Here is a 12500-nt window from a genome sequence, read left to right on the forward strand (position 1 = left end):
ATAATGATAATTATAATAATAGTAATTATGATAATAATAATAATAATGATAATAATAATAACAATAATGATAGTAATAATAACAACAATGATAAAAATAATGATAATAAAAATGGCAATGATAATGATGATAATAATGATGATATTGATAATAATAATAATAATAACAATAATAATAATAATAATGATGATAATAAAATTAATAATAAATAACAATAACAACAATAATATTATCAATAACAATAACTGCAATAATCATAATAATATTAATGGCAATAATGATAATAATATTCATGGCAATAATGATAATAATGTTAAATGACAATAAAAATAATAATAATGATACTACTACTACTAATGATAATAGGATGAAGAACAATAACACTAAAAATAATGACGATAATGATGAGAGAACGAAAATGACAGATGATAATGATAATAATAATCACAATAATAGCCAAAACAATAGCAATAATATCCCTGAAATAATAATGAAAGTAAAAGTCTTAAAAAGCAAACTGATAGCGTTCCTACCAAAAATAGCAACAGCAACCACACCATGAAAATAGTATCATAATACACAGTACACAGAGAACGAGAGCTGAAAACAAAAGCTAATTTTAACAAGGACTCGAAGACTCCAGCAGACGGAAAACAAACACAATTTGACTTTATTTTCGTTGCCTCATTTGCCTCAGAAAAAAAACGAAGGAAAGAGAAAGAGCAAGAGAGAGAGAATTTTTTTTTTTACTTCGGAAGGGTCTTCCTTATGAATCTCCTCGTCTACAGGTCAGTAAGAACAACAGACACGTGCCATTCTAAATTTTGTTGTCTAAATATGCACACGCATACGTATATATGCATGTTGCACACACACACACACATACACGCACACACTTATTCAAACACACATAAATACAAACGTATATTTAGACACAAACACACCATGTATAAATAAACTAACAGCACACACACACATTCAGACACATTCACACACACACACACGAAACAGAATAAATATATATATATACACACACAACGATCATCTCATTTCCTAGTTTACAGACAAATTTCCCTTTTTTTAAACCTTACTGTATAAATTCACATAACCCTTTACCTATTCTTCGGCCAATCCACGAAAGCAAAACGTACAGAAGTTTCCACCTCAGATTCCTCATATTGTTTCTTGTGGGAGCCACTCTTGCTGTAAGAGTAGACACACAACATCCCAAAACACGGGGGAGATTTAGCCCTTAAAGCCTTACCTTATTACCACCCCTCATCGGAAACTATAATGACTAACTTTACACTACTCCCGACATTTGGTTCACCCACGTATCCGGCAACCCGAAATAGATTCAAACATGGAGAAGAAAGTGCTGGAGGGGAAATATTAGTGGTGTTTTGGCTATAAATGAGCGGTTTCCCCCCTCTCTCTCTCCCTTCTCCTTCTCTTTTCCCTCTTTCCCTTTCTTCCTTTCCTTTTTTCCCCTTCTCCTTTTCCCTCCTTTTCCTCCCTCTTTCTCCTGCCTTTGTAGATTGATCCAGGGTTGTTTACAGTACCCGACCAATCAACACGCTTTCAAAGGACTGGCATCTGGACGAGCTCAAGTTGTGCCTTCAGCCTGCCGTCGTACGATACTATCTTTAGCATAAATCCTACACGATTATGCAGTTATTACATCACTATAGGCTTTTAGATTACTAAGTAATAATCCATGAGCACTGACAAATTCGCAAGGGATGGGAGAAAAAAAAAAAAACTGATTAAAAAGATGCCACGTTGTCAAAGCAAAAGGTCTTACAGTACGACAGTTTTTCCCTTGACCTCAAGGATCGCTCGCAAATGGAGGTGGTGGGGAGGTTTGCAGCTGATTCCACAGGCAAGGAGGAAGAGGTTATTATTTCCGTTGTGACGTAGGCACTTCGAGGCGAGTTCGGAGTCGGTTCCCAGGCACCAGCTAAACCAGACGTCTGCCTGAGCCCTTCGTGGCTAGTGTCATCTCCTCACTCGAAGATCCTAACAACACCTTCAGGATGAATGACAGCATCATCGTAAGTTGTCTGGATGTGATTTTTTTTTTTTTTTTTTTTTTTTTTGCTATTATTGTCGATTTGACGGATGACGGATAACGTCGAACCACGAGGTTTCCCCGTGGTTTCGTGTAAACTTATGTAGAGCTTTGATATATTTCCGGTTAATTGAGGAATACAGTGATTAAATTAATTCGTTATTATAGTTCTGACACGAAATTGTATATCACGATTTGCCATTTGGTGTCTTTTAATATCTTATGTCCATAAAATACTACAGGGAAGAGGGTTAAACTGTTTTAGGAGCAAAATTGTGTTTCCATTCTCCTACATCAGGTAAGACCAAGACCTCGAATTGTGTGCTACGATAAAAAAAAAAAAAAAAAAAAAAAAAAAACTATACAACTCAACGATATAGTTTTTCTTTTTCTTTTTCTTTACTTTTTTTTTATTGAAGCTGCCCCAAAAAAAAAAGAGGGGTCTCTCTGTAAGCCTTTGTCTTCGCGACCTCCTTTCACACTAACGACCCCATGGAGACGGCGGCAAAACACAAGGCCCTAAAAGTAGGCCGTGTTTTACTTGGCGGAAGGCTGGGCGTCGCAAACATCCTGTGCGCCGGGAAATACGATCACCTTTCGTCAGCCTGGATGTTTTGAAAGGGGGTGAAAAAGGGAGGTATTGTACGGTATGTTCAGGCTTTAGAGAAAAAAGCGATGCCGTGATTTAAAATATTTAGTGGACCCTCTAAACTACGGGAATCAAAACAGTGACGTTGATATGTGATTTAAAAGAAGAAAAAAATATGAGAGAAAGGCAGAAAATATGACAGGTGGGAAACATGTTTGTTAAAGGCTATACCCACACGAAGACCAGTAAGCGTAGTAACGCCCCTGGTTTTGTTTGGTCGAGTAATATTACTCCTATTTTCGGCTCAAGGAAGGAAGGTACGGGGAAGAGGAGGGAGGGGGTAGTGGGGAGGGACAGCCTGGGTTTGTTAAGAGCTGTGCAAGTCGGAAAAGAACTATAAGAAAGCTTTCGGGCGAGGGAACAGTGGAGAGAGAGAGAGAGAGAGAGAGAGAGAGAGAGAGAGAGAGAGAGAGGAAAGGAAAAAAGAAAATCATGTCACTCAAAAAGCAATTCTTTACCATTATCAGCATTATCCAAGTCAATATGACAATGGATTGCTAGGAAACGATTTATGAAAGCTGTTTTAAGATTACAAGGCCGTTATCAGCATTGGGGAACATAATAGGGCCAGATTAACATAAAAAAAAAAAAAAAAAACATTTCTTAATGTTAACATAAGGAGATCCGTAAAAGCGAAGACCAGAAGGCAGTTATATATTTTAACTTCAGAATACGATTGTTTACACCAAGACACTATTTTAGAGAGAGAGAGAAAAAAAGAACTTGTTTACTTAACGCTTCTCAAGTAAACATTCGCTATAGCCTTTTCTACTAAGGCAACCATGTCATTAGAGCATAATGTTCCACTAATATCGTTTGCAAAATAGCTCATACGTACTTATGAAGTGATAACAGAGTTAAACAAAACGAAACTTCACTCATTGTTGAAGAAGAAAGACCGTTTCGTATTTAATCCAAAGACAACAGAGATTTAAAAGGTATTAATAACTGACTTTTTCCTTTGATGTATATAGAGTATAGACTAGAAATTATACGATGAACGTGTGAAAAGAGAGAGAGAGAGAGAGAAAAAAGATAGTTAAAATCTGACAAGTAAATTAGATTTGGATAAGATAAGACTGTTGAGTTTAAAATAGGATTGGATAAAATGGGTTTGTGCTTGGATTGGATAAGATAGGTAGAATAAGATACGGTTAAATAAGTTTGTGTTTGGATAGGGTAAGATAGTGAAGTCGAAGAAATGGGACATGATAACATAGGAGAGAATAGGATAGAGCATATATAGAAGAGAATAGGAAAGGACATAACCCAAGATAACATGGGATAGGAGAGAAATAGACTGCAATGAGATTGAGCATAATAACAGAGAATAGAATAGGATAGGACATAATAACAGACAAAGACAAGGTTATGTCATGGGATAAGATAGGCAAGGCAGGATAGAGTAAAATAGGTTAAAATTGGTTAGGTTAGGGTAAGAGTAAGCTCAGGTAAGGTTGAAACGATGAATTAACACATGAAATAGAAGTATGATTAACTTATTAAATAAATAGCTCGATAAATAATTATGACATTAAGCTGACATATATACAATAAATAGGGATATATATGTATTACAACATTAACTAGAAAGATGTTAAGAAAACGATCCATTAAGGAAATTCATCATGATACGCCTTTTTTTTTTTTTTTTTTTTAAAGAGAAAGAGAGAGATATGACATAGAAAGAGAGAAGCTGAAATATAAAGCAAAGAAAACGAGGTTAGGGAAGATTTGAATATTAAGGACAGGTTACAGAAGTAAATAAATGTTGCTTGATGAAGTTTGACCATGACAGGTTAGTGTAAATAGGGTAGTGTTCTTTTCCTACTCGTACTGTTAATGTACTGTTGGTGACATTAGTATAATTACTCAAAAATAATTATTACTACAGTTTCTTCATCATCATCATTATCATTATCATCTTTTCTGATTCTCATTTTTCTCCTTCTTCCCTTCATGTTCGTCTCTCTCCTACCTCGTCTCTTCCTGTTCTTCCTCCTCCTCCTCCACCTCTTCCTATTACTTCTTCCTCCTCCTCTTCCTCTTCCTCCTCCTCCTCCTCCTCCTTCTCCTTTTCCTCCTCATCCTCCTCCTCTTCCTCTTCCTCCTCATCCTCCTCTTCTTCTTCTTCTTCTTCCTCTTCCTCCTCTTTCTCCTCCTCCTCCTCTTCTTCTTCCTCCTCCTCCTCCTCCTCCTCCTCCTCCTCCTCCTCCTCCTCTTCCTCCTCCTCCTCCTCTTCCTCCTCCTCCTTCCCCTCCTCCTCCTCCTCCTCTTCCTCCTCCTCCTCCTCCTCTTCCTCCTCCTCCCCCTCCTCCTCCTCCTCCTCCTCCTCCTCCTCCTCCTCCCACTACCTAATTTTCTCCCGTGTTTCCACCCCCTCCTACTTCCCCCTTCCGCCAACTTCTTACACCACATTTCTAATTCCTATATTTATCTTTACTATCCCTTTTTCTCACCACCTCCCCTTGTATTCCCTTTTCATTCTCATTTTCCCCCTCCGTCCTTTCATTTTCCTCTCCTTCCTACCTTTATTCTCTTCCTTCTTCTTCTCCTCTACCACCTCCCTCTCCTCTTCCACCCCCTTTATTCTCCTCTTCCATCTCCCTTTATTCTCCTCTTCCATCTTTTTTTAACCGAATATACGTACAAACAAACAGACGCCGTGGGAAGGCAGCAGGACCGTAGACGTGACAAACAAAATTTAAACAACAAGATTATAGTCAAGTTGGCACGGAAGTCGATGGTTTTCTCGCCGTGACTAATCCCAGTTCTATCGTTTGTGTATAGAAGGAATATATACACACACGCATATGCCCCCTTCTTGCATATGGGCACTCCTTGTGTGCGGGTGGAAATTTGCTTCGATTTTGTTGGTGGTGGTGGTGTCTGATTAGCTCTTTCTCTCTCTGTCTCGTTTCTCTGTCTGCCTGTCTGTCTGTCTGTCTGTCTGTCTGTCTGCCTCTCCCTCTCCCTCTCCTCTCCCTCTCCCTCTCCCTCTCTCTCTCTCTCTCTCTCTCTCTCTCTCTCTCTCTCTCTCTCTCTCTCGCTGTCTTTACTCTTTCTTTGTCTCTCTGACTATATATATATAAAATATATATAATATATATAAGATATATATAATATGTATAATATATATATAAACAAAAGTATATATGTATATGTATGTCTAGCTCTCTCATTCTTTGTTTTTTCTTTCTTGTTTCTCTCTCTCTCTCTCGCTCTTTTTCTCTCTCTCTCAAAACCAACTACATCCTTAACTCTTTCACGAAGTCCAGCAGCCAAACCCAGTCGTATTTGGACTCAAATTTAAAGATTTAGTAGGCAAAAGTCTTGCAGATGTTTAAAGTAAATATTCCGTCCTCTCCCTAGTCTCTCCCTCCTTCCTTGATCTCTGTTGGTCTGTCTGTCTCTCTTCTTTTTTTTCCCCTTTTCTTTTACTTCTCACCCTGTCTTTCTTTGTCTGTCTTTCTCTCTCTCTCTCTCTCTCTCTCTCTCTCTCTCTCTCTCTCTCTCTCTCTCTTTCTCTCTCTCTCTCTCTCCCTTTCCCTCTCCCTCTCTTCTCCTCCCTCCCTCCCTCCCCCTTTTCCTTTTTCCCTTCCTCTCTCCCTCCTTCCCTCCCACCCTCTTTCTGTTTTTCCCTCCCTCACTCCCTCTCTTCCTTCTTCCCTCCTTCTCTCCCTCCTTCCCTCCCACCCTCTTTCTGTTTTTCCTTCCCTCCCTCCCACTCTCCTTCTCTCAGTCCTTTCCTCCCTCTCTCCCCCCTCCCCTCCCTCTCTCCCTCCTTCCCTCCCACCCTCTTTCTGTTTTTCCCTCCCTCGCGACAACAGTACGTCAAAATAAATCACTTAGCTCAAGGGCGAGGGCGGTGTTGGGCTAGAGAGAGAGGGGGGGTGGGGGGTATAGGAGCGGGGCAGCAATGGGTTGAGAAGGGTGGGCGTGTGGGTGAATAAAAGTAGGCAAGTGGGCAAGGTGGGCGTGGTAGCACCTAGGGAGAAGGGTAAAGGGGTTGAAGGTGAAGGTGAAAATAGATTATATTGAAGGAAGGAAGTGTCGAGACGTAGATAGATAGATATATAAAATTTGGTGTTCGTCGGGCGTGGGCGTGAGGACGGGGATGGGTTACTGGGGAGGGCGGCGGGAAAGGTTATGTCAGATCGATGTGGTGGGGAGGGTGAGGCTATGGGGAAGGGTTGGGGAAATGATAAAACCTTAATAGATAAATAGACGAAGAACAAGTAAATGAATTGAATAAAAAAAAAAAAAAAAAAAAAAATAGACAGCTAAATAAATAGTTAGATAAATAAATGAACGAAAAACTAAAAAATAACGAGGATAATTTGACAGGTGAGCAAACAGGAGGAAGTCACGCTAATTGACAGGCAGGCTGTTGAGTAGAGGGAGGAACAAGAATAAGTGGAAGTCGCAGGAAAAGGAAGAAGGAAATCGTTTTCTGTTGAAAGACCTTCCTGTAGGTGGCTCTGAAGGAGGCAGGTGTTGAGGGAGTGGCTTGTGTAGGGATGAGGTACTTGTATATGCAAATTTAAAGGTAGATTATGCGTTTATAATGAAAGGCGGGGTTACCGGGTATGTTGTACTGATATATATTAAAAGATATGATTTTTTTTATTTATTTAAAGGTATAGTGTATTTGTATTGGCTGGTATAATGTATTGGTATGTATAAGTAGAAAAGAGTATGCTTATGTTAAGGCGTGAAGTGCTTGTATTACTAGGTATGAGAAGCTGATGTGTTTAAAAGGTTTGATATATTAAAAAATGTAGAGTATACGTTAATGTTTAAAGGCATGGTGTATTTATATCACTGGGTATAATGCACTGATATGTTTGAAAGGAATGGTATATGTATGTATGCAACATGTATAATGTATGGCAAAGGTATAATATGCCTTTATATTTAAAGGTATATTGTAATTATATTACGAGGTATAATGTGTCTTTAAGTTTAAAGCGAATCTAAATATACATATTATATAAACACGTATATTTAGCTCGTAGAATTGAAAACGGAATTATAATATAAGTTATACACCAATTGTTGTCGATGATGAAAAATAAATTATTACAATTTTTTGTGCATTAATACGTTTCCTTCAAGGGCAATATACAGTCAAAAAATAAGTATCAGTAACCTTTGCACAAACTAGTATGAAACATCGACGAACTGCGAGGCAAGGTAGTTAATACAGTAATCAGGTGTTAACAGAGAGAAACGTTCAGTTCCTCATTGACCACAAGTAAAGGTAACGATATTTTTTTTTTCTGACTGTTCGTCTACCTTAGCTGTAAATAGATGTTATAGTTGTTAAGAAAAGATATACGAGGCAAGACAGACGACCTGAGTTTGAGTATGTGTGAAGAGACGAGGTCTTAACAAAAGAAATTGATGATTGTTTAGACTTGGTGATGATTCCTCTCCCTCTCTCTCTCTCTCTCTCTCTCTCTCTCTCTCTCTCTCTCTCTCTCTCTCTCTTCTCTCTCTCTCTCTCTCTCTCTCTCTCTCTCTCTCTCTCTCTCTCTCTCTCTCTCTCTCTGTCTTCTTTTTCGCTCTCTCTCTCTCTCTCTCTCTCTCTCTCTCTCTCTCTCTCTCTCTCTCTCTCTCTCTCTCTCTCTCTCTCTCTCTCTCTGTCTCTCTCTCTCTCTGAAAATGTGTGAGCGTACGTCGATTAGTAAACGCAGATATTTCACCGAGTGGTTGTGGTAGACTTTTATTAAGGGAAATTTCGTTATATGAAGGTAGATTTTATATGAAGGTTGATTCTTTTATGGGGGTTGATTTTATATCAATGTATATTTTTGTTGAAAGTAGATTTATCAAGGCAGATTTTATCAAGGTACGTTTCTATGAAGGCATGAGTTTTATTAAGATGAAGGTACGGTAAACTGTCGTAGTAAATTTTATTATGTAGACGATCTTATGCGATTATAGACTTTATCAGATTCATATTTCAGCACAGTACTCTTTACATGATATAATCTTCCGGTAATTGAAAAGCAAAACGAGACGAAAATAGACCTTGAACAAAAAAAATAAGAAAAAAGAAGGCAGCGAAGGTATGTAGGATCCATGAGGCTCAACTCATCACCTCATAACAGGCCTAGCTTTCACACCTCATATGTGTCAACAAAGATAATTAAATGTAATTTTTTTGTCTTCTTTAATAACAGGCCTATTTCGCTTCCTTGATACACACGTCGACAAGAAATACATGATCATTTATTTTAAATTTCAGTCAACCCGTTCTGAAGCAGTTGCCAGTCAGCTGGTCTTGAGATTTTTTATTTCATTTTAAAATAAATTCTGAGAAGTGTTAAGGGAAGGAAATCAAAGAAAGAATCAAGGAAATCAAAGGGAAAAATGATCTCTTTATAAAAGTAGAGAGAACGAGAGAAAAAACAATGTTTCGTAGATATAGTCAGTGGTTCTATAAGGGCATATTAAGGCAAACTTTTTGTCCAAGAACTTAAAGGGGAAAATACTCTCCTAATAAGTGGAATTATATGAAACGAGAGAAAAATCTATTGCTCACTCTCTCTCTCTCTCTCTCTCTCTCTCTCTCTCTCTCTCTCTCTCTCTCTCTCTCTCTCTCTCTCTCTCTCTCTCTCTCTCTCTCTCTCTCTGACATCTCTCTATATCTATATACTCGTATGTGTAAGAGAGAGAGAGAGAGAAAGACAAGAATAGACAGACACACAACCAGAAACAGCAAATATACAAAAATCAACCATTAAAAAACAAATAATAATCATTCTTACTTCCGCCTTCGCTCTACCAGCATCTCGAACAAAAACAACAAACAAAAAAAGACTTTTCAAGAAGCGAAGGGACTATGAAGCGACTTGTAAACATGTATACAACACGTGCGAATGTCCGGGATTTGCCACATATGAGTAAGATGATCATATTTTAGCTGTTTTATGTTATCTCTTCCTCTCTCTCTCTCTCTCTCTCTCTCTCTTCCTCTTTGCCTCTCGTCTTTTTTTTTCTTTTCTTTTTTGTGGCGTTGGTGTGAAATGTCAAACTACATTAATCATAAAGACTTTTTCTTTTTATATCTCTCTCTCTCTCTTCTTTTTTTTTCTTTTTTTTTATGTGTTTAATAAATGATGGGGCGGTTGTGGGATGAGCCTTGACGTCGCGAAAGAAAAAGTGGGAGTGATGAACGAGGGAGAGAGAGAGAGAGAGAGAGAGAGAGAGAGAGAGAGAGAGAGAGAGAGAGAGAGAGAGAGAGAGAGAGAGAGAGAGAGAGAGGGGGGGGGGAGAGAGAGAGAGAGAGGGAGAGAGAGAGAAGAAGGGAGGGAGAGAGAGAGAGGGAGAGAGAGAGAAGAAGGGAGGGAGAGAGAGAGAAGAAAGGAGGGAGAGAGAGGGAAGGAGGGAGGGAGAGAGAGAGAGAGGGAGGGAGGGAGGGAGGGAGGGAGAGAGAGAGAGAGAGGGAGAGAGAGGGAGAGAGGGGGAGAGAGAGAGAGAGAGGGAAGGAAGGAGGGAGAGAGAGAGAGAGAGAGAGAAAGAAAAGGAGAGAGAGAGAGAGAGAGAGAGAGAGAGAGAGAGAGAGAGAGAGAGAGAGAGAGAGAGAGAGAGAGAGAGAGAGAGAGAGGAAGTGAAAGAAATTAAGAAAGAAAAAAAAGGAAAGGGAGAGAAAAAGAAAATCATAAATAGAGATACACAAATCATCCCAAAACTCAAGAGAGTGACAGACAGACAAAGCAAACAAACAAACAAACAAACAGACACAAAAAGTGACCACGAGAGAAAACATTATCTTCAAGAGCAAAATCGTAATTTAGTTTGCTCTATGTACAAATATGAACACATGACACAGGTCTTCCTCTCTGCGAAAACGTCTCTACTTAGTGATGGTACAAGGGAGAGAGGGAGAGAGGGAGAGGGGGAGGGGAAGGGGAAGGGGAGAGAGGGAAAGGGGAAGGAAAAGCGTATAGAGGGAAAGGGGAAGGAAGAGGGTAGAGAGAGAGAGAGAGGGAAGAGAAGGGGAGAGGGGAAGGAAAAGGGAGAGGGAAAGGGGGAAAGGAGAGAGAGAGAGAGAGGGAGCAGAACAGGAGATAGGGGGAAGGAAATGAAAAGAGGAGAGAGGGAGAGGGGAATGAGTAGAGGAAAACAGAAAACAAAAGACCTATTCCAAAGAGAAAAAGAGGGGGAGAGAAAACAGAATGGGAATAGTGAATAAAAGTGAATAACAAATAACAGATAAGAGATAAGAGGTCAAAGGAGTAAAAAGGAATTACGGAAGAAGAGAAGAGAGGGGGAGGGAGAGAGGTGTTAAGAGTGTTGTCACTGCTGACATCGAAGTGTGTTGACGTTGGCAAGCAGGAGGGGAAGTACGGAGTGGTTTCCGCCGACAGCTGTCTCTGTTGTAGTAAGTCAGACGGCAGACGATCAGCAGGTGTGCGACAGAGGTGTGGTCGGGATTGTACCAGGGTTAAAGTGATTTTAAAGGGGATTTAAAGGGTATTTGGGTACTTAGAGGGTGTGCCTTCCGTTAGAATATGGGTACTAGGGCATGGCTGGTATTAAGATGGTATTAGTGGTATTAGCATGGTGTTAATGTTCGGAGTCACGTAGCAGGTTATAAAAGGTGTACTAGCTCGTCTCTAAAGAGAATTGACGATGGTGATTTTGTGAAATAACTGAGCTCCTGTTCATATAAAGGAATCATTATCATTTTTTTCTGTTCATATAAAGGGATAATATTTTTTTTTTCTGTTCATATAAAGGTAGCATTAAACTTTTTTTTTCTGTTCATATAAAGGTATTTTTTTTCTGTTCATGTAAAGTTATCATATATTTTTTTTCTGTTCATATAAAGGTATCATTATATTTGTTTTATGTTCATGTAAAGTTATCATAATTTTTTTTTGTGTTCATATAAAGGTATCATTATTTTTTTTCTGTTCATATAAAGGTGTCATTATTTTTTTTCTGTTCATATAAAGGAATAATTATTTTGTATTTTTTATTTATCTATTTTTCTATTTCAAGAAATAAAGTGTGAATATTATATAGAATATGGATTAATACAGTTAGATAGATAGTTAAATGGATACACAAATAGACAGATATACAATTCTTTTTGTTTTCATTGACATTTCCTTAAAATTCTACACGTTAAGATTATCATGAAATAAAGTGCCTTCCTATTAGATTAAGCTTATTATGAAATAAGTCTCTTCCTATTAAATCAAGATTATCGTAAAATAAGTGTTTCCTCATCAAATTAAGCTCTTTCGAAATAAGTTCTTTCCAATTAAGCTTATTCCGAAATAAGTATTTTCCCATTAAATTTAATCCCATTAATATTCAAGCCTATTAAAATCAGTCGAAGCAAGAACCGTAACAATTTTTAAAAATATACCTGAATATACCACCAGCGGCCTGTCATACGTACAGCTCACGTTTCACATCGTGTAACACATTATGCCGCAAGCCCTTTATATCTTATATCTTAATTAAGTTTACATTAAACATTCAACAGGAAGCGAGAAACAGTATGAAAAACACGCAGGTCATATGGCTTCTAATATTTCACGCGTTCTATCATCTAAATCCAGCTGTCACGTATTCGTCTGTGTTGATTTATATGCATCTCTTTTACTGCAGTAAGGTAAGTCTTTAAACGTATGGTGAAATGAGAGAGGGAGGGAGGGAGGGAAGGAGGGAGGGAAGGAGGGAGGGAGGGAGGGAGGAAGGGAGAGAGGGAGAGGAGGGAGGGAGGGAGGGAGGGAGGGAGGGAGGGAGGGAGGGAAG

General features: G+C 38.7%; 1 protein-coding gene across 5 annotated transcripts in view; it reads left to right on the top strand.

Moving 5' to 3' along the window:
* The first annotated feature begins 1877 nt into the window (after positions 1–1877).
* The window catches only part of LOC125036480 (troponin C, isotype gamma-like), a 34865-nt gene continuing 24242 nt past the window's right edge, over positions 1878–12500 (top strand). Inside the window, exon 1 of one of the 5 annotated variants that reach the window (XM_047629122.1) lies at positions 1878–2054. In XM_047629122.1, coding sequence (XP_047485078.1) covers positions 2037–2054 — 18 coding nt within the window. In that variant the 5' untranslated portion in view covers positions 1878–2036. The remainder of the gene's footprint in view (positions 2055–12500) is intronic. The other 4 variants (XM_047629131.1, XM_047629113.1, XM_047629104.1 and 1 more) reach the window with 4 other exon arrangements.

The sequence above is a fragment of the Penaeus chinensis genome, chromosome 2 (assembly GCF_019202785.1).
Source record: "Penaeus chinensis breed Huanghai No. 1 chromosome 2, ASM1920278v2, whole genome shotgun sequence".
NCBI lineage: Eukaryota > Metazoa > Arthropoda > Malacostraca > Decapoda > Penaeidae > Penaeus > Penaeus chinensis.